The 22,092-nt window shown below is 43.8% G+C and overlaps 1 protein-coding gene and 1 pseudogene across 1 annotated transcript in view; one reads left to right on the top strand and one right to left on the bottom strand.

The window, feature by feature from the left end:
• SLC7A14 (solute carrier family 7 member 14) overlaps nucleotides 1-22,092 on the top strand; it is a 120,893-nt gene that overhangs the window by 66,701 nt on the left and 32,100 nt on the right. Inside the window, exons 3-4 of the mRNA XM_007972113.3 lie at nucleotides 14,504-14,740; nucleotides 17,013-17,230. Of these exons, the coding sequence (XP_007970304.1) occupies nucleotides 14,504-14,740; nucleotides 17,013-17,230 (455 nt within the window). The remainder of the gene's footprint in view (nucleotides 1-14,503; nucleotides 14,741-17,012; nucleotides 17,231-22,092) is intronic.
• On the bottom strand, nucleotides 18,888-21,923 carry LOC103221263 (keratin, type II cytoskeletal 8 pseudogene; annotated as a pseudogene).

The raw sequence follows: 22,092 nt of genomic DNA on the forward strand, positions 1-22,092 counted from the left end.
TCTTTCTTTTTTCTTTTTTTTTGTAGAGACAGGTGTCGCTATGTTACCCAGACTGGTCTCAAACTCCTGGCCTCAAGCTATCTTCCTGTCTCAGCCTCCCAAAGTGCTGGGATTACAGGTGTGAGCCACCATGCCTGGCCCACCCCTAAATTTAAAAACTCACCAAAAAGAACCAAATGAATCAAGGAACCCTCACTTTTATTGGGGCTTCAAAAGACCCTGTACCTTACCCTATTGATTAGCAGAGCACTTTTGTAGATCCAAACTTCTCTAAATCAGGTCATGAAGATAATGTGTAAGCTCAGCATCTTTCTGTCACCTGTCAGCAGTGAGGAGAAAGGTGTTGTAAAGTTCATGTAGCTCTTCTATATAGGGATCAATTGACAGCCCTGTAGGAAGGATGTCAGTTACCAATTCAGAGAAGGTGAGCACATTTTAATAGAAATTTGCAAGTTTCTCAAATTGTTGATGGTGATAATGAGTTTCCTCCAGCAAAGCCGGGAAAACCTGGGCTTCTTTTACATCTTCTGCAGCACCTAGTAGCGTGGACAGTGCACGCCATGAGCACCTAGCATGGCTGTGGGAGGGACTGACCACCTTCTCTGGGCCCGGCATAGCAGGAGATGCTGCAGAACATGGGAAAGAACTCTGAGACAAAGGGCTTGATATCGATATGAAGAAACAAGACACACACACGTGAAATAATTGTGAGTGCTGCAAGAGACAATCAGGCCTGGTCAGAAGTTGGGACACCTGAGGTCTAATTCCACCTCTCATCCTCAGCAGTTCAGGGCCCTCAGGTAAGTCATTCACATGACCTGATCTCGGTTTCCTCCCCTGATAAATGAAGAGTTTGAATTAGATTGCCTGTCTCATTAGTTTGCATGAAAAACGACCCAGGGAGGGGAAAGATTTGTAAAGAAGGGCCTATTGTCTCAACTCCCCTGCAACCCAACACACGTCCTAATCCCAGCTAGCATCTGGGAGCCAGATGCAATTAGTCCCTGTAGCTGAACTGCCTCTGTTCAAGACCTGCTTTGCCATTTTCTCCTTGTATGACTTGGGAAATACACTTAACCCTAGAGCTTTCTAAACAGGTTGCTGAAACTTGGAGGTGTGCCAAAATATGAATCTTTCAGCTTTAGGACACCTAGAAAGTGCTATAGGCCCCAGGCTAGTGAGCAGCCTCGCCCTTTTATACATTACCTCCTTTCCATATCCATACAAATACATATGTAGATTGAGACAGAGTCTCACTCTGTCACCCAGGATGGAGCGCAATGGCATGATCTCAGCTCACAGCAGCCTCTGCCTCCGGGGTTCCAGCGATTCTCCTGCCTCAGCCTCGTGGGTAGCTGGGATTAGAGGCGTACACCACCATGCAGGAATAATTTTTGTATTTTTAGTAGAGATGGGGTTTCACTGTGTTGGCCAGGCTGGTCTAGAACTCTTACCTCAGGTGATCCACCCGCCTCGGCCTCCCAAAGTACTGGGATTACAGGCATGAGCCACCGTGCCTAGCCCAAATATTATCTTCAAGGTGGGTTATGTGATGTGGAAAAGGTTGAGAAGTCCTGATAACCTGTTGAGATCTTGGACTCATCATCTGCAAACGGAAATTTTATTAGTTTCTGCATCGTAACCATCTTGTGAAGATTAAGATTTTGTATGTAAAGTGCTTAATATGCCTATGCACATAGTAAATGCTCAGTAATGTTTGTATTATTATTATCACCACTACCAAGACTACTGGCCAGTTTCCAACCTGACAAGGCTAGGTTCTTAATGCAAATGAGTAGTCCTGGTGCCAGTGCTGAAGGTGCTCAGTCCGCCCCTAGCAAAAAGACTGGTAGACTTGCCTCCTACTCACTTTCCTCCAGATGAACCCTGTGCAAAGACTATGCTTTTGACTCTGAAACTATGTGCCCAAGAAGAATTCTCTTGTTTACAGGAACAGCCTCCTTTAACAAGGCTATGCCTTAAAACACATTAATAGGCCATGCCTCAAAACAAGTAAATAAATATGTATAATAATTACAAACAGTGACAAGTGCTATAAAGGAAAATAAACAAGGTATCATGACAAAGTACTTTTTCTGAAGAAGTGATAGTTAAGCAGCTTCAACTTGGTGCACTGAAATAGATGCTAGAGATGCAGAGATAAGTAAGGCATGGTACCTGCCAACGGCCACAGAAAACACCTGAGACAGGAATGTTGATGAAAACTCATGAAGAGGAGTTATGCCAAACACCAACCCTTGCCCTCAGAGGTTTGCACAGGTAGACTTTCTGAGTGGAGTCTAACTGGCTGATCACAGCAGCTCAGGAGCTTTGCATGTGCCAGGCCATCTACTTTGAACACTCTGGCCCACTCCTCATGTTGCTAGTTCACAGAGGCTGCAGACAAGCAGCCACAGCCACCCCAAGGAATCAAAGAGCTCCTGACACTTGCCTTGGCAAGGAGGTGAGATCACCAAAGCAAAGGGTGCAAGGAGAGGAAAGAACTGAAGGGAGAACTTTGTTAAATGACTACACACAGATGGAGATGGATAAATAAGAAGCAATGATGAAAAAAGAAAAGAAGTGGGCAGAAGAAAGCGAGTGAAACCAAAGGAAGAACAGATTCTTACACAAGGGAACAGAGAGGGAATAAGTGTTTGCATCACAAGCTGCAGGGACACTGATAAAAGGCCATTCTGTTGACAGCTTGTGGGTTAGAGATGGCAATTTCTGGGGTGTAATGAAGACAAACACCACAGTGCAAAGGGTAGCATTAGCATGGAGAAGAGCAAACAGCAAGCAAGAGAATGGATCCTTTATTTAACAACCCAAGGAATCCATTTGTCCTGGACGCAACCTGTGCCTGTGCCTTTTTAAGAGTCATGAGTACGTATGTGAAAAACAATTATTTGCTAATATGCATCACAAACATTTTATATACTATTCCTCACCACTGGTCACTCTCATAGGTCTGGCCATAAGTCCCTCACAAAGTAATTGAAAACATATATATAATGTATACATTTACATATATATGCATATACACATATTTGCACAAATATATCTGTAGATCTTATTAACTCTTCAGACATTTCCTACTTGGAATAAATTCAACAATAGCCCTTGGCTATATTAATTTCTCTTGAGAGTTTGTTTATAAATGCCCTAGCTTATCATTTCTTAGACTTTTAAAGAAAAATAAGCAGTATAATGAATTTCTCTTACACGTGAAGCATAGATACAAACACCTGCTCCTTTGAAAACATTTCTAAGATTATTTTAATTAGGAGAGTGCTTATGTGGCAAAATACTATAAGCTCAGTCGAGGGCACTTGCTATTTTCCTTGGTGGGCAAGCCTCTTCCAAGAAGCCCCCCAGTGTATCCAAGGGAGTCACTATTCCATTCACCGGAGTTCTCTTGTTCAAAATTTAGCTCAAAACTCTCCATTGCTGTTGCATTCAGTAGGAGCTACTTAGCCATAAACAATCCATCAGGACCATGTAGGTGAGGCTCTTTGGAAGAACAGTAACTGCCATCTTTATCAGTTGTGCACAGAAGACACTGCGGCCGCAGTTTACCCAGCACATGCCAGCCTTCCATCCTCATGGATCAGCAGCAGGGGGCAACACTCACGCCATAAAATGCAAATTGTACACATGTGCCCTATAGAAGGCTGAATCCGCCTAGAGTTCTGAGGGGTGGGGGAGTAGAAAAGGGGAGAGGAGAAGGAAGGAGGTGAAAGTGATAGAAATTTGTTTCACAGGATGGGGGAGAACCAGAAGTAGGCACTGTAACCAAATCCACCTCACCAAAAGATTCCCTCCCACAAGCCTCCTAAATCCAGAGTCTCTGGCCTCGTTCTTCCCCTCCCTGTGCGTTGGCATCCCTGTCATGAAGGGTCTCTCATGTCTTTGGGAAGGGCCCCCCCCAGAGAGTGGGTGCAGGCCCATGAAAGATTTGCTGTGGCTCCCCTTCCCTAGTCATCTTCTGAGAATGTGTCCCCTCCCCGTGGAACCCCCATTCACCTGCTCCTCATCTGGGCTGGGGAAGCCATGCGAGGGCGCAGGTGGGTCCTCTCGGCACTCACCTTGAACCCAGCTCATTGTATTCTCAGGGCAGGGGGTATGGCTGACCCCCCACAGAATCTTCTGAGATCTGTCATCTCTGTTGGTGCCACTTTCACCTGCTTTAGAAATGGGACACTGCCTACTCCCTGAGAGTGGTAAGTTGAGAAATATTCAGGTGGGAGAGAATTGCTGGTTGTCACTTCAACTCCAAGTCTCCTTTCCTTTTCTGCACAAAGCCTTTTTAGTCCACTTATAAGAGTCCCCTGGATGAGAGGCAGTAGGTCTCACAAAGAGAGGTTGAGTGAGAAAATGGGAAACTTCTCTTCACCCTCACAATTTCTAACTGCAGTTGTGGAACAGAACAAGAAGTTTCTAGATTAAAGATTTCAAACCTAGGAAGAAATTTCTCCAAGTTCTGTTTTATAAGTGCATTGAGCACACCTAGGGCTTGGTCTAGAATCTAGATGATTTCTAATCTTCCTACCAACTCTCAGACTCTAAAACCATCAGCCAACAATGCTTGCTTCCAACCTGTTTTATCCCACTCTGAGGCAAAGGCTCCTGTATAAATACTCCACAGACTACTGCTAAGTAAAGCTCTCTGGGATTCCTCTTCCTCGTCAATAAATAATAGCCCTAAGCTCCCACTGAAGGAGTACCTACCATATGTCAGGAACTGTAACACGTGTCCTTTGATGACCCATAGCAACCTGCATAGTAGGTATCACCATCACCATTTTCCAGGTAGGGAAACAGGGTCAATGAATTGGCTGACCGGCTCCAGAACACAGACAGCAATAATTTTATTTGTCCTTTTTTTTTTTTTTTTTTTTTTCCGAGATGGAGTTTTGCTCTTGTTGCCCAGGCTGGAGTGCAATGGCACAATCTTGGCTCACTGCAACCTCCACCTCCCAGGTTCAAGCGATTCTCCTGCCTCAGCCTCCCAAGTAGCTGGGATTACAGGCATGTACCACCACACCTGGTTAATTTTGTATTTTTGTTGGAGATGGGGTTTCTCCATGTTGGTCAGGCTGGTCTCGAACTCCCAACCTCAGGTGATCCGCTTGCCTCTGCCTCCCAAAGTCCTGGGATTACAAGCGTGAGCCGCTGCACCCAGCCTATTTGTCCTTACTTAGTATGCCCAGGCACTGGGCAAAGTGATCTGTGTGCAACATCTTACTTCCTTGTCATAACCGCTCTCTGGGTCTCTCTCCAGAGGCTGTGTGAATTCTATGACACCTTGCTCTCTCTTCTAAAGGAGATGAGGGGCTGCTGATGCTGGCCTTAGCATTCTCTCCCAGGTTGTCTAAGCATCAAATGTGAAACCAAGTACAATGAGTCTAGCATAGGTAGATGCCAAGAAAACACGTGCCTTCGCCTTTCCCTTTTGTAGTGACTTCTTCCTTCCAAGGTGGCCTTTGATGATAACCTGAAGCCACCCACATAAAAATGTTAGGAGCAGAGAAAAGGACGGTTCCAGCCCACTTGCCACTTCGACAATGAAGAAGGACCAATCTGCGCCAGAAGACGGGCTTGGGGCACAGATAACCCTGTGGATTGTTTAGTTGAAAGTAACCACATGAGCATCATCATCATCACCATCATCATCAATTACCATCATCATTATCATTTGATAAAGCAGTCAAGTAAAACAGTGTACATTGATGATGATTATTAACAACAGCATGACCAGATAATACTTGAATTCCTCATATTATAGAGACTGTACCTTCAATAGCCTCCAAAATATTTTCATAGAGGGAGATCTAGAGAAGAGAGTAAACAGACAGGTTGGTTACATCCTTTTCTTTTTTTTTTTTTTTTTTTTTTTGAGACAGAGTCTTGCTCAGTCGCTGAGGCTGGAGTGCAGTGGCAGGATCTTGGCTCACTGCAACCTCCTCCCTCCTGGGTTCAAGTGATTCTCCTGTCTCAGCCTCCAGAGTAGCTGGGATTACAGGTGCCCGCCAAATGCCCAGCTAGTTTTTGTATTTTTAGTAGAGACAGGATTTTGCCATGTTGGGCAGGCTGCTCTCAAACTCCTGACCTCAGGTGATCCGTCCACCTTGGCCTCCCAAAGTGCTGGGATTACAGGCATGCACCACCACACTGGGCTTATTTTTGTATTTTTAGTAGAGATAGGGTTTTGCCATATTGGTCAGGCTGGTCTCAAACTCCCGATCTCAGGTGGTCCGCCCGCCTCGGCCTCCCAAAGTGCTGCGCCCAGCCGGTTGGTTACATTTAATCAACAAATTATTAAACTTCCTTGACCTGTTTGGGGGGCTAACTTCTCTGACTCTAAGGACAACTTATTTCCTAGCTGTTTATATGTTGATATATTGGTGCTGTGGTTTGGGGGACTTGGGAGTTCTCTATTCCCTACCCAACTTTAATTGGAGCCCTGTCAGGTTCAATAACTGATGGTGTCATACACCCCTGATTAATGATGCTGCCTGTCCCCTAAACACAGGTGGCTACTGTCCACATGGGGCCTGCTTGGGCAGAGAAATCATAAGTCTCTTCTTAGACACAAAGAAACATAGGCATTCCCAGACAAATTACTTTTCCTCCAGACACATTCATAAAAATGGCCTGGGCTTCCCTGACAGATGATGGAGTGACCAAGGCTGCTCAAGTAGAAGAGACAGTAGCAGTGAGGCTGAAGGGACAGAGCACCTGACCAGTCACTCCCTGAAAAAGAAACCCACAGTTTTCTTGGCTAACCAAGGACATCAGTGCAGGTTCACTGGGTCCAGCCACACCATGACAGGGCCTGGATAGATGCTTCTCCTAACCCAGCAACCTGCTTCTCCAGACAGCAATAATGGGGACACTGCATTACTCACCATATGGAACTCGGTGTCATGGAGAAAATAAACGTCTCTGAGAGAATTCACACTTCATTTCTCTCTGAGGTCCTGTGATTTCTCTTCATACCCTACTCCCCATCTACATTTAGGCAGGACTAGCCACCATAGCTACATATATGGCATGTCTTAGCCCTGCTGTGGCTTTATAAAAGGAGCAGGGATGTTTTAAGAAAAGTGAGAACATGAGAAGAAAATAAGTAACAACTCAGCAAAATGCTATATTTGGTGAGGACTTTCTTAAAGACATGTTTGGGTCTAAGTAGTGAATTTCACAAGTATGGCCCAACGGCTGATTCCATCCTGTGTCTGGCAGATGGCAGATAGCTGGCACTTGGGAAGAACTGACTTCATGGATGAGAAATCACTGACCTCGTCCATTTCCTAGATCAGCCCACTCCAACCCTCCTGCCTACCCAGTGTGAAGTATAAGACACAGTATGTGCAAAACCTAATAGGGCCTGGTATCAGTGACCTATGGTCCACTCAAGGCAGCCTGACCGAATCTCTGAGCAACACTCCAGTTGTTGCTGATCCCAGAGGCCTGAATGAAACTGTAAAGTTGGCAAATTGTTTTCTTGGACACCTGCCTCCACTCCCTCTCGTAACTTCTGATAGCCTCTTTCCCTTTGGACAGTCCTTCTGGCTGGTTGGTTTTTTGGTCTGTTTCCTCCATGATACTATAAGGCCCACAAAAAAGAGACTATATTCTTCCTGTTCACCTTTGAATCCTTAAAAGCTGATATAGATGCATAGAGATGATACCTTACCAGTGCATGGGATAAATGGATAAGTGAATTAGAAAGCTCCTAAGGCTGGATATCAGGAGACCTCAGTTCTAGCCCAAACTCTGCCATTAATTGAATACACAGCTTCAGATCTGGGGCTCAAATGCATCATCCATAATATAAAAAACAACTCTGATGAGCAACTGGCACCCCTTCCCATTCCCATGCTCAGTACAGCCCTGGGGGTCCACAGAGGAGGGTCAGGGGCTTTGGGCAGGTATGGGATGAAGGAGAACTTGAACAGACCAACCTCCATTCTCCCACCCCTTCAAAAGGAGCCACCTGCTTTCACCTATTTATGTATCGGGCTCTCAAAGAAGACTGTGTGTGAAAAAAAAGTTCTACAACTAAGAAAGAACTTTAAACTATACAAGAAGATGAACAAGTACAGTCCTTTTCAGCTAGTCCTCCCGTCTATCAAAAAGGTCCCACCCCCTCAATCACTGGATCTCGGTCCACCTCTGCAGGTTCATCTTCCACAATCTCCAAAGTAGCCTGCATGTGTCAGCCCAGCTACACCTTTCGTCTGCTTGAAACCACCCTTTCCTCTATTTTTTTCGACTGGCAAAGCCCAGCTCACCCTCCAAGAAGTAGCTTAAAAGGCTCCCTCCCCCAGTCTCCCTGCTTCCATAGCAACCAAAGAACCCTGCTCCCTAAGAAGCACGCTCACCGCACTGGGCTCCAAGAACACCTCATAAATGCTCGATAGTATGAAATGCTGGCTGCGTGGAATCAGCTGTTTATTAAACTCTTTCCTGACTGAAATATAGAGGCCTCAAGATCAGGAAATCTGTCTTACCATTTGTGTCTCTGTCATTCATTATAGTGCCTCATTTCGTAGACACTTAATGTGTGTGGAATGAAGGAAGGAAATTAGAAAGTCAAAAGTTATTTGGGAAACTGTTAAATTAACGGATAAGTATGTTAGGGAATAGTCAAAGTAAGATAAGCTACGTATTAATGGGAAAATCTGTCTATCTGAGTAGAGTAATTGGCATTCAAGTGTGAGTAACCCCTAGATTTAATCCTTCCAGGTGAAAGTACACTTATTTAAAAGTACTTATTTATCTAATGGCTTTCTTTGCTGGAATGTGGAGGGAAATTCATGTCTTAAGTGGAGAAGCCTTTCTCCACTTATGATCAGGCAAGATAATCAATGAATTCATCATATTATAGAAACTGTACCTCCAATAACTTCCCCCTTAAGTGGAAAAACTTCTCCACTTAAAAATAGATTTCCCTCCTTTTGCCTACTCCCAGCTGGGTCTTTCTCCATTACTCTCTTAAAAAGGAGAAGCTTTGCCTCCTGGTTCTAAAAGGGTTATAGGGAATCCAGGTAGGCTGCAAGTGACTCAACAGAATTAGAGAGGAAGAAGCATGTCATGATTCTCTTTGCTGTTGGGTTGTGCTATGTTAAGAATAGTTTGGAAAGGTCAACATTGTATGTAGGTTGTCTGAAAGTACTAAACCTAAGGCTGGCTCTTCATTTATATATATGATAGAACCATAGACTCTAACTTGAAAGCAAAATCACATTGAAAAGGACTATATTTTTCTGAAACCCCAAATCACACATCATCTGGGATACACATAAGAGGATTAAAAGGAATATTGCAAATCGAGAATCTCCTGGTACCTTGTCCCAACCCACTTTTCAATGTGGAAGTTCTCTCCAAGTCTAACTGATTTTTAGCCTGGCAAATTATGAATTTAACCACAAATAGTTCTGGGTACAGAAATATAAAACACTAGAAATGGGACAAAATATAAATAGGAATATGTTTACAATAGATTTATCTGATGGGTAACGGAAAAGGTGTCAGACTTGCAGCCTTCTTACCTCTCGTCCTGCTGAAATAAATCCTTTATATTTCTCAAAGACCTAGATTTCCTTCCCATCTCTGACTGACACTAAGAGAAAATCTCCATCATGTGGTCTGCAGCATTCTGCCACTCACTGATGGCTGCCTGCACCTAAACATTGGATTTCATATTGATTCTCTCTAGCTATATGAATAAGTACTTTTGAAATCAATATGCCTCTCCCTCTAATCACTTGGTGGATGACCACAAAATGTAAAATCACTCTGATAATAGCATAAGGCAAATATGATTAGAAAGGTAACTCAGGGGCAAACTTTTTTAATGGATTCACCAAATTAAGTCAATATTATTTATACATTAATCTTTTTCTTTTTCTTTTTTTTTTCTTTTTTCTTTTTTTTTTTTTTTTTGACACAGAGTCTTGCTCTGTTGTCCCCACTGGAGTACAATGGCACAGTCTCAGTTCACTGCAACCTCTGTCTCCCGGGTTCCAGCGATTCTCCTGCCTCAGCCTCCTGAGTAGCTGGGACTACAGGTGTCCGCCACCACATCTGGCTCATTTTTTTTGTAATTTTAGTAGAGATAGGGTTTCACCATGTTGACCAGGCTGGTCTCAAACTCTTGACCTCAGGTGATCCACCCGCCTCGCCCTCCCAAAGTGCTGGGATTACAGGCATGAGCCACCGCGCCCGGCCATTGATCTCTCATTTAAAACAGTGATTCTCTACCCCAGTACACCCAGATTCATTTTTGGTAATAAATACTTTGTAATGCTTCCTCTACTATTCTGGATGAAAGCTAGAGATGGTTACCTTCCTATGCACTTAATTTTTTAAAAAATAAATATGTCCTGAGTATGAAAGATAAATCAAATGAAAGTAATTTTGAATAAAATCAATATTTATTCCAACATGTGAATGCTGGGGCATGCGTACATTAGGAGACGCGACGAAGTCGTCAGATGTTTGCAGTCATTTGTAGAACCACTGTGAGTATAACAGCCACAAATGCAGACTCATATAGGTCTGTCATTTGATGCTCAAAGACCATGAATAACGTTGTTGTTGATGATGGTCTTCCAAAATGATGATCAACTCGGTAAATTCCAAACCAAACAAATGACAACTGCCTCTCAATTTACCCAGCTGTTGCAGTCCTGGAAAATTCAATGTCTAAAAAGCCATGCAAAAAAAATGCTTTGTGTGTATATGTATAATGGAGACAAATTCAAGTTCAAAAATTATAAACAGGTTTATACTTAAATGAATGTCCACTGGGGCCATCAGCAGTCATGTATGATACAAGACAGAGCTTCATTCTGTGAGTCAGTCACATTGCAGAATGACGAACAGCCCAGGCCCCTGTCCACTTAATGCCACAAGTGCCCACACTCATCATGAGAACCATAGACACTCCCACATATTTCCAAAATTCCCCTAGGAGTCATCACCACCTTTACTGAGAACCATTGGTTCATACAGTATTTTCTACAGGGCTTCCCTCACTAAATAGATGATTAAGAGTTGACTTTAGCTGTAAAACCAAAGAGTGATGCACCAGAAGGGATCCTAAACCATATCTAATTGGCCGCCTCGTTTCATCCATAGGAGGGTAACTTGCCCCTCAATACTCAGTAACCTAGGACCCTAGATAATCTAGGATAAAAACCAAGGTTTCCCCGGGCACGGTGGCTCATGCTGTAATCCCAGTACTTTGGAAGGCTGAGACAGGCAGATAACTTGAGGTCAGGAGTTCAAGACCAGCCTGGCCAACATGGAGAAAATCTCTCCTAAATCTCTACTAAATCTCTCCCATCTCTACTAAAAATACAAAAATTAGCCAGACATAGTGGTGCATGCCTGTAGTCCCAGCTACTTGGGAGGTTGAGGCAGGAGAATGGCCTGAACCCAACAGGTGGAGGTTGCAGTGATCCAAGATCACACCACTGCACTCCAGCCTGGGCAACAGAGTGAAACTCCATCTCAAAAAAAAAAAAAGGTTTCCGTTTCCATGCTTTTAATTTCTTAGTGAAATTAGAAAGATACTCCTGAATGTGTTTCTCTTACATACCAGATATTTTAAAATATTTGAATGAACGAGAACATTTTTCTCAGGATATATGAGTCTGTAAACATTCAGTTCTCACCAGTGAACTTCAAAGCCAGGCTAGACGCTCTCTAGTGCCCACTCGAAGTCTGAATTTCTCCATACAAACAAATCAAAAAGATTTTAAAATACTATAAGATCTTTTACAATGTGTCCAAAACAATGATTTCTTGGAGCAGAAATTGTCTTGTATGGTTAGTGCCTGGTTGATTTTCCCACTGTTCTCCCCAAACTATAGTCATCAGGACCCCAGCAGGACCTTGGGAAATGACTAAGTTTCCAAATGCTCCTTATACCATGCACAGCCAGGGCCTGTTTCTCTGATTCAGACAGCAATGGACTGGTCCGTTCACAAGACCTAAGGAAGACTTGGCTATTTGCTAATTACCCTTGGCAAGTGTATTCTGGTGGCAAAATGGGTATTTTTCAATTTAATTTGTCGATCTAATGTTATGCAGAGAATGTTTGATTGCACAAACTCCACAATATTGGCTCTCCAAATTAAATTTGCAATCAAATCAATGCCTACTTCAAAAGCATCATCTGGAAAAGATTTTACTTATAAATATTGTACAATATCAGGTGGTAAAGTTGGGTGATGAGAATAAGCTCATAGAATGCAGGAATTATTGGATAATGCTGTGGCTCCAATACCAAAGCAGAGAAGTGAGTTGCCTCTTCACTTCCTTTCTCACACAGCACTAAAAGAGCAACCTAATCCATACGTGCAAACTCAACTCCCGAGAACCCTGAAAACACATGGCATTCAAGAAAATATCATCAGGTTCTTATATTTAATGCATGCACACTCTATACTTTCCCCATGGAAGAGTTCTTCAGGCCTTTCTTCAAAGACCATTTCCTCTTAATTTTAGACTCACTCTAACAATTTAAATATCAGGCGTTGGAAGTAGCAATTTAGAAAAGAGGTGGTCTGACTGCTCCAGGTAAGCACTGGGACAGCAACAAGAAGTAACAACTGACAGTCTGATATCAAGGAAGGAGATGGAAAGCTATATTTACAAAGCAAGGGGAGGAGGGCTGACATAGGAACTCAAAATAAATAACAGCCTGGACTGTTTATATGTAGAGACAAACAGCTTCACTATCCCTGAGAGCATCTCCATAAAACCGAACAATACTGTAGCTGATGTAAAAGAAAAGCTAAGTTGTGCTCAATAGATTTTGCAGCAAAATATTGCAAAATTCAATATAACAGATGGAATCCTAGAGTGTCAGCGTTAGGAGATCCTTCAGAGAGTCTTTGGTGTAGTACTTTTATTTTAAAAACAAGGATGCTGAATCTATAGGTGTGGAGTAGAAACAGGAGCCCAGCATAACTGGTCCAGTGCTGCTTCCATGTAGACACCCTGACAACTGAAGCAATGGAGGGGAAGGAAGAGATAGTACATCGCATGGAATCATTTATTATGCCATTGCTTTTGACATCTCTGTTTTTGCTTCTTTGCATTGATTTCATCCCCTTCCAAAGGAGAAGAAACCTGCTCTCTTTATTCACAAAAGTGTGAACTATTGTTCCCTGGTTTGTGATGAGAGAACCTCAGGGTTGGCCCTTAACAAAATTGGGACTGAAGGTAAAGTTGACTTTGAGTTCCCTCCTACATCCTCCTACATCCCACCCCTGGTATGTTTCCTCCAAGCTGTCCTATGTCTGTCCTCCAACTCGTTGCCCTACTCACTGACCCACACCCAGAATTCCTAGCACAAAACAGGAAACTCTCCCAACTCCCAGAAGTTTGATATGTTCTCAATCTCTTTCTAATTTATTCTCTAATTACATCAAAGAATGAAGCAATATTCCAGTGCATTTCAGATACATGTTGGCACATGCATTACCTGGGGAGCTGGATAAAATGCAGCATCCTGATTCCTATCTCCTGAAATTAGGATTCAATAGATGATTCTGGTGGAAGTGGGCCCTGAACCCACTTTGTAAAACACGTGGCTCTGCTTACCTGGCCAGCCTCGTCTCCTCCTAATACCTCGATGCACACTCCCCTCCACTCAAATACTTCATACTGTCTCTCTCAGCCACGTCTTTGCCTCATGTTCCACCTTCTTCATCCAATTAATCCCTACATATGCCTCAACACCCTCTAAGTACATGTCTCACATCTCTCCTGTCATTGTTATACATTTTTAGATTGTCAAGCTTACACAGCCTACAATGGGCACTGATGGCCTCTCTCCCCTTAAGGGCAGGGGCATATGCCATTTGTCTTTTTTATACCCAGTGCTTCACACCCTGCCATGCACATGGTAGGACTCTAGAAGTGTTTGTTAAATTACCTTTTGTGCATGTGCTAAATTTCCTTGTTAATAATTAGCAATTTATTTATATTTGCATCTTTTATCTACCCCCTAGATATAGTACACCATTTTCACAGATTGCTCAAAGTATCACTGTCAAATGAGGAGCACTTTCTATAATATGTAAAAACCAAAAGAGAAGAAGTTTGTGCATAATATCACCCTGGTGCCATCAAGGGTGGGGGTCGTAATGAGTTGGGCCCATGTTCACACCGGATATCTGACACCTAAGGAACATGACAGAGACACACACAAGTGGAATATTTTCTAAATAAAGAACGGTTTACAACAGTTCAGTAGAATTAGTTCTTATTGCCTTGCTAGTCATTCAAGTTCGCATTTTTCAGAAGTGAGGTTGGAAGAGGTAAGAGTTGCCTTTGAGTCGATTCATATACATAAAACTTTGTGTGTTTGTTCTGAGATCCTAGAGAGTCTCAGTATGTTCTCTACCCAAGATGGTTAGCCACAGGATGTCAGCTTTTCTCCTGAAGTCCACCATCTGTGTGTGTCTGTCCCTTGCAGGCGTCTGCTATGCAGAGTTTGGAGTTCGAGTCCCCAAGACCACAGGATCTGCCTACACCTACAGCTATGTCACTGTCGGGGAATTTGTGGCATTTTTCATTGGCTGGAACCTGATCCTGGAGTACCTGATTGGCACTGCAGCCGGAGCCAGTGCTCTGAGCAGCATGTTTGACTCACTGGCCAACCACACCATCAGCCGCTGGATGGCCGACAGCGTGGGAACCCTCAATGGCCTGGGTGAGACTGCCACATCCTCCTACCCTCAACATGCAAACTTACCAAGCACCATAAATGAGTTCTCCTTTCAGAAAGCAATTTGGCAAAATGTATCAAAAGCCTTAAGTATATCTCTTTTCTTTTTTTGCAAAGTAATCCTTTCTCTATGGATCTATCTATCCTTAAAAAATAATTCTAATGTCCATGGAAGCATTATACAAAACGATGCTCATCACATCCTTATTTACAATAACAAGAAGTTAGAGACAGCCTAAATATTCTACAGTGGGCAAATGACTAAGTAAATTGCAGACAAATACTATGTAGCTAGCAATTAAAAGGATGATTAGGGAAACTTGTAATAACATGGATTATGTTTTAATGTAATATCATATGTCAAAGGATACAAACCATACATGTGTATGTCAATAGCTATATAAAAATAAAACCGGCCGGGCGCGGTGGCTCAAGCCTGTAATCCCAGCACTTTGGGAGGCCGAGACGGGCGGATCACGAGGTCAGGAGATCGAGACCATCCTGGCTAACACAGTGAAACCCCGTCTCTACTAAAAACACAAAAAACTAGCCGGGCGAGGCGGCGGGCGCCTGTAGTCCCCGCTACTCGGGAGGCTGAGGCAGGAGAATGGCGTAAACCCGGGAGGCGGAGCTTGCAGTGAGCTGAGATCCGGCCACTGCACTCCAGCCCGGGCGACAGAGCAAGACTCGTCTCAAAAAATAAATAAATAAATAAATAAATAAATAAATAAATAAATAAATAAAACCAATGCAGAAAAAAAAGAAATGTCAGCAATTTCTCCAGTGGTTTCATCAGATTTTTTTTCCAAATTTCAATGAAAAAAATTTAATGAGTAAAAAGGGTTCCAGCCTAGAAGAGGTCAGGAAGGGGTAATATAATAGTGAATGCTAAACCATCAGAAGTTCGTGTAACAAATACCATGAGACCTCAGGCTCCATCCATCATTTGCCATCCACTCTCTTTTTATCATTATTATTATTATTATTGTGACAGAGTCTTGCTCTGTTGCCCAGGCTGGAGTGCAATGGCATGATCTCGGCTCACTGCAACCTCCATCTCCCTGGTTCAACCAATTCTCCTGCCTCAGCCTCCTAAGTAGCTGGGATTACTACTCAGCCACCACGCTCAGCTAATTTTTGTATTTTTAGTAGAGACGGGGTTTCACCATGTTGGCCAGGCTGGTCTTGAACTCCTGACCTTGTGATCCACCGACCTTGGCCTCCCAAAGTGCTAGAATTACAGGCCTGAGCCACTGCGCCCAGCCACTCTCCATCTTGATGCCTGATAAACTCAAATTCGAGGAAAGCTGAACAATAGTTGAGAAAGCTCTGGAATCTTGCCTCAGAACTTCCAAGGAATGATCCTGTGGCTGTGTCAAGTCATCTGACTTCGATGTTCCTATCTCAAAAGAACTGACAAAAATGCTGAGCACCCAAGTACCATGACAAGATAAAAATATAAAGAACAAACCTGTTCAGTGTGCTGATTGTTTAGAATTTTAGGTCTAAAAGAGTCCTCCAAAATCAGGTCATTCATGTCCATCGCTTTACAAATGAGGTCCAGAGAGATAAGTCAACTTGCCCAAGGCCACACATCTGGCTATGGGCAAAAGTACAGCTGAAATTCAAGACCCCTGACAGCTGAGTCAGTGCCTTTTCCACTCTATAGAGGGCAGGAGTCCACTGGCCGTTGGGCAAAACCAAGCAGGCAGGGTGAACTCATTGGTTATTTTTTTCTCTGCAACCACATATACACAAAAGGACAGAAAACCCCTGTTCCCATCATTTTCAAAGACACACATTCTTCAATGTGTTGATAAAGAAAAGGTTTGGGAATGGGATGGAAATTTTACTGACTGTAAAATTAACAATAATGAAGATAAAAACAATTTTCAAATAACATGTTAGACCTAAATATGCATCCCAAATATCCCAGGTCAGTTCCCACTTCAAATGTTCTGTGCCATGCTTCCATAGGCGCTGTGTAATGTCACACCACATAGCCCAATTTTTGGTCCAGGATATCAGATCATCTTACCTATCTACCAAATTCTGCTCATTTGCAAATAGACACTTGTATCTGCTTGTGGACTACAGCATAGGCATGTGTAGGTGCACACACACACACACACACAGTTCCTTTTACAGACTCACTGCCCTTCTTAAAGCTGAGTGCGGATGCACTGGGGTAGGACCAGGAGTTTGCATGGCCCTTTCTTCCCTCCAGACAATGTCAAATCATGTCTTTCCTCTCTAGGGAAAGGTGAAGAATCATACCCAGACCTTCTGGCTCTGTTGATCGCAGTCATCGTGACCATCATTGTTGCCCTGGGGGTGAAAAATTCCGTAGGCTTCAACAATGTTCTCAATGTGCTGAACCTGGCAGTGTGGGTGTTCATCATGATCGCAGGCCTCTTCTTCATCAATGGGAAATACTGGGCGGAGGGCCAGTTCTTGCCCCACGGCTGGTCAGGGGTAAGTTTATTCCAAACACCTGGTGTGCCTGTCACACACTCTGCCTTCTACCCTGTGACCAGCCTAAGACATATTTTCAAGAAAATGCTGTTCTGTTCCATAATTACCACAGCACCCTCTTTATCACCTTTTGATCTGAATTTAGTTGGAATATCCTGAAGAAGTGGTTCTTGTGTGTGTTGTTTGTTTTGTTTTGTTTCACAAGCATTTGTTAAGATCCTATTTTATACAAATAACAATAATAGATTCAATGTTTCGGCAACCTGCAATTGCCTAAAATTGTGCTAAGTGGCGTTGCATGTACTAACTCATTTAATCATCCTGATAATCTTGTGAGGAAGATATTTACATTCTGCTCTTAAAGATGAAAAAAAAAAAAAAAAAAAAAACTCCCATTCAGAGAGTTCAAATGGCTTGCTGTTAAACACACAATGTAAGTGGCAGAACCCAGTCAGCCAGGACTGCCTGACTCCAAAGTCTGTGCAAGAACAGCTCGGTTCTATAGAATTATCTCTACAATCTACTAAGGGAGATAACAAGAACATAAATACACAAGGCAATAAAGGAGGCCAGGGAAAGGGGAGAGTAGGGAAGGGATGAGTTTTGCCTGGGTATGAAACTAGGAAAATAACAGTTTTTAATTGCAATGTCAGCATTTGACTCTAGGAGGAGAGTCCCACTGAGTCAGAGGACAGCTGAGCTGGCCTAATGGAGGGCTGTGCTATAAGTCCCATTCCAAAGGCATAGTTCATGATAGGCGGGTTTACCTGGTGTGGTCTAGGGGTTAGCAAGAGGGTGGGCCGGACCAAAAGGACATTTTCAGATCTCATTCCATGATCTGGCTAGTGTGGTTTATGCTAGAGAAAAATAGGAAGGTCAGAGTGGCAAATTCTTTATACTGACAAGTGGCTGTGAGTTGCACCTGGTTTCTTTCTCTAGGATGACTAAAAATACTTACGTTGTGGATTTATTGGTGAAATTCACTAGCCCACCTTTTTTTCATGGTAGAACATAAATCAGAGAATTTTGAGCTGTCAGGGACCTTAGAGGTTACCTGGTCCTATCCGTTCATTTAACAGATGAACAGTCTAAGGTCGAGAGAGGCAAGTCTGCCTAGAACTGATGACAGAAAGCAAGTCCAGGATTCCACCCACTTTGCCTTTGTAGCTTTTGCTTAGACTGGTTTTTCTCCAACATGTCCAGGGATCAGAAATGTTTCTTGGAGAACACTCAAAATCACTTCTGTTTATTCTGAACCATGCTATGCCGTTCAATGCAGAGAAATAAGCAAGGAAGCAATTTAAGCCAAGATTCCTAGTCTTCTCCTTATCTATAAGAATTCCACAGAACTGCAAAGTTCATCCCTCCTCTTTGAAATGAAGAAATACTGAAACTGCTTAAACCCAAGAGAAGAGACAAAGAAACACTGTTGGCCCCATTCTGGATCCCCAGATCTATATTATCTTACGATACAAACTGTTCCTTTCCTATCATATAAGAGAAACAATAAATTACAAGAGTGAAAAGAAGGAATGTTTTCCTGGAACTCAGTTGCATTTTCTTTTTTTTTTTTTCTTTCTTTCTTTTTTTTTTTTTTTTTTTTTTTTTTTTGGCAGAGTTAGCTAAGATTTTATTTTGGGCATTATAAATAAAGCAATTGAATTGTTTTGTAGCTGGAGGCATGGGCAAGAGGGGTCCCCAAGCGGTAAACTCCCCCGCAGGTGGGCTGAGAGCTGGGGCTGAGCCTCAGGTGGGTCTCCTGTTCCCTGCGCTCCCCTGCACAGCAGCCTCCCTCCCGGGCTCTGGGGCAGCCACAATAGGGGCAGGCTGGGAGGGGCTGCGGCAGCTCTTCACTTGGGCAGGACGTCAGAGGACTCGGACACCAGCTTCCCATCGCGGGTCTCGATCTCCTTCACAACCATGGCCCTGGTAGAGCTGGTGGAGCTGGTGCAGCTGAAGGAGCTGGAGCCCGCCACAGAGCCAGAGCTGGAGCCTAGGCCATAGCTGAGGCCAGGACTTGTGAGGCCCCCATAGGCCAAGCTCAGACCACTTGCATAGCGGCTGGTGGTCTTCATATGGATACTCATGTTCTGCATCCCAGACTCCAGCCGGCTCTCCTCACCCTCCAGCAGCTTCCTGTAGGTGGCGATCTCGATGTCCAGGGCCAGCTTGACGTTCATCCGCTCCTGGTACTCACGCAGCTGCCATGCCATGTCCTGCTTGGCCCGCTGCAGGGCGGCCTCCAGCTCCGACAGCTTGGCGTTGCCATCCTTAACGGCCAGCTCCCCACGTTGCTCGGCATCTGCGATGGCGACCTCCAGGGAAGCCCTCTGGCCTTTGAGGCCCTCAATCTCAGCCTGGAGCCGGCTGATGTTCCGGTTCATCTCAGAGATGTCAGTTTTTGTACACCGCTGGTCATCTCCGTGCTTCCCAGCCAGCGTCTGCAGCTCCGCATACTTGATCTGGTACATGCTCTCAGCCTCAGCCTGGCTGTGGTGGGCAATCTCCTCCTACTGCGCCTTGACCTCAGTGATGATGCTGTACATGTCCAGGGAGTGGCTGTTGTCCATGGAGCTCCTGGATCTCCTCTTCAAACAGCTGCCTGAGGAAGCTGATCTCGTCAGTCAACCCTTCCAGGCAAGACTCTAACTCTACCTTGTTCATGTAAGCTTCATCCACATCCTTCTTGATGAGGACAAATTCATTCTCCATCTCTGTACACTTATTGATCTCATCCTCATACTTGTTCTTGAAGTCCTCCACCAGCCCCTGCATATTGCCAAGCTCTGCCTCCAGCTTCAGCTTCTCCTGACTCAGAGTCTCCAGGTGCCGCCTAAGGTTGTTGATGTAGCTCTCAAACATGTTGTCCATGTTGATCCCAGCTGTCTTCTGCTGCTGCAGGAGGCTCCACTTGGTCCCCAGTATCTTGTTCTGCTGTTCCGGGAACTGTATCTTGTCAATGAAGGAGGCAAACTTGTTGTTGAGGGTCTTGATCTGCTCCTTCTCCTAGGTGTGCATGGCCTGGATATTGAGGTCCACCTCCAGGTTAACAGGGCTCAGCAGGCTCTGGTTGAACGTGACAGTGGTGATGCCTCCTATGCCGCTGGCCCCACCATAGCCTCCGTCCAGGCCACCCCAGAAGCTGCTGCTGCCCACTCGGGAGAGGCTTGAGGAGCTGATGCAGGCACCAGGCCCACTCGTGTAGAAGCAGCTGTTGAAGGCCTGGGGGCCAGAGGTGGACACCTGGTAGGACTTCTGGGTCACCCTGATGGACATGGTGGAGGCAGGAGTGGAGGCAGGTGGGCTGGATCAGGCAGAGATGCCAGAAGGAGCCGAGAAGCTGCTTCTTGGTCTTCAATTGCATTTTCATTGTAGCAGGAAAATGTCCTCACCATTTTCTTGACAATACAAGAAATTATTGGGTCATGGACTTACTGTAAGACTTTGGCCATCAATTAATTTCTGTGCTTTCAGTTTTTCTCATCTATTATGTAGCAAAACTAATTGCACCACGTTTGCAAAAAACAGCAAAATCTTAGATGTTTTTATGTGCAGCTTGTTATGGTTGGCAATAGTTAAAACTACACAAGGAAGGAACTAGTATTTATTGACTACCTGTTAAGTTCCTGGCATCGGATTCCATGAATAGTATCTCATTCTTAAAACAAAACTTTTAAGCGGTGCTGTTATCCCTAACTTAAAATTGGAGAATCTTCGTAGAGGCTGGGAAACTGACCTGACATCACTTAGCTAGTCAGCTCCAGGGCTGGGGTTTCTGCACAGATCTGTGTGACTCCAAAACCCTTTCTACCAATGGAGTACCTTGTGTATCATTATCATTCTCTCTGAGCTTTCTTTAGTAAGTAGTAAGGTAATAAATCTGACATGTTATATTTCCTTTAAACTTTCATGAAGTCATAGAATCTTGGAGGAACATTGAGAGATAGTCTAGTTTCTTTTCTTATCTTCAGATGGAATATAGTTCAACTGACCCAGGCTGCGTATGCATTGTTTATGAAGACATCCTGTCGACGCAATTCTAAAACTCTTCTTAACTACTTGATTGATATTTAATTTTCAAAATCCTCCTATTAGCTCACCCAAATGGCACACCCTCTAGTTTAGGCCCCACTTAAAGACTGGAAAGAGTTAATATCCTCTGTGCAAATGTTCTTTACCCATCCTGAAGAAGATGGAGGCACATTTTAGCATTGCCTTTAGCCTTGTATTTTGTTCTGGGGTGTTTATTCTCTTTGGGGGTCTCCCTTTCCTTCTCAGGGGCTCCATATCCTTCCTCAATCAGGAACCCACCTCATCAAGGAAGGAGCTCACCATGCCAGCCTTGGGGTTCCCCACTTATACATCCTGGGTTCTGACTAACTTTCCTAACAGACGATCAGAAGTCAGGCATAAGAAGGAAATGAAGGATGCTTTTCCTAACACTGAACATTTTCTTTGTGACAAACTGTTTCATGCACACTTTAAATTTAATCTTCACAACAGCCCTGCAAAATAAGTACAAAGATCTCCACTTTTACATACAAATAACTGAAGCTTAGAAAAGTTAAAGTCACAGATCTAGACAGTAAGTAATAGAGCTGAAATTAGATCCCAGTCCTGGATGGGTCAAAGTACTTATTTACCCCACTGCCACCTGGGTTTGGGGCCATGGAACTGGTTATCTTCTTTTGCACTTCTGTTCACTGTCCTCATTCCAATCCAAGCTTACTGCCTTGAGTAGTTTTGTCACTGGTCAAGAAAAAAGCTCGGCTGGGATTGTAAATGTTTTGCTAAATTATCCAAGTTTCCATTATCCCTAAAGGAAACTTGGGGATGATGTATGTCCTAGTGAATGTGCCTAA

Source organism: Chlorocebus sabaeus, chromosome 15 (assembly GCF_047675955.1).
Source record: "Chlorocebus sabaeus isolate Y175 chromosome 15, mChlSab1.0.hap1, whole genome shotgun sequence".
NCBI lineage: Eukaryota > Metazoa > Chordata > Mammalia > Primates > Cercopithecidae > Chlorocebus > Chlorocebus sabaeus.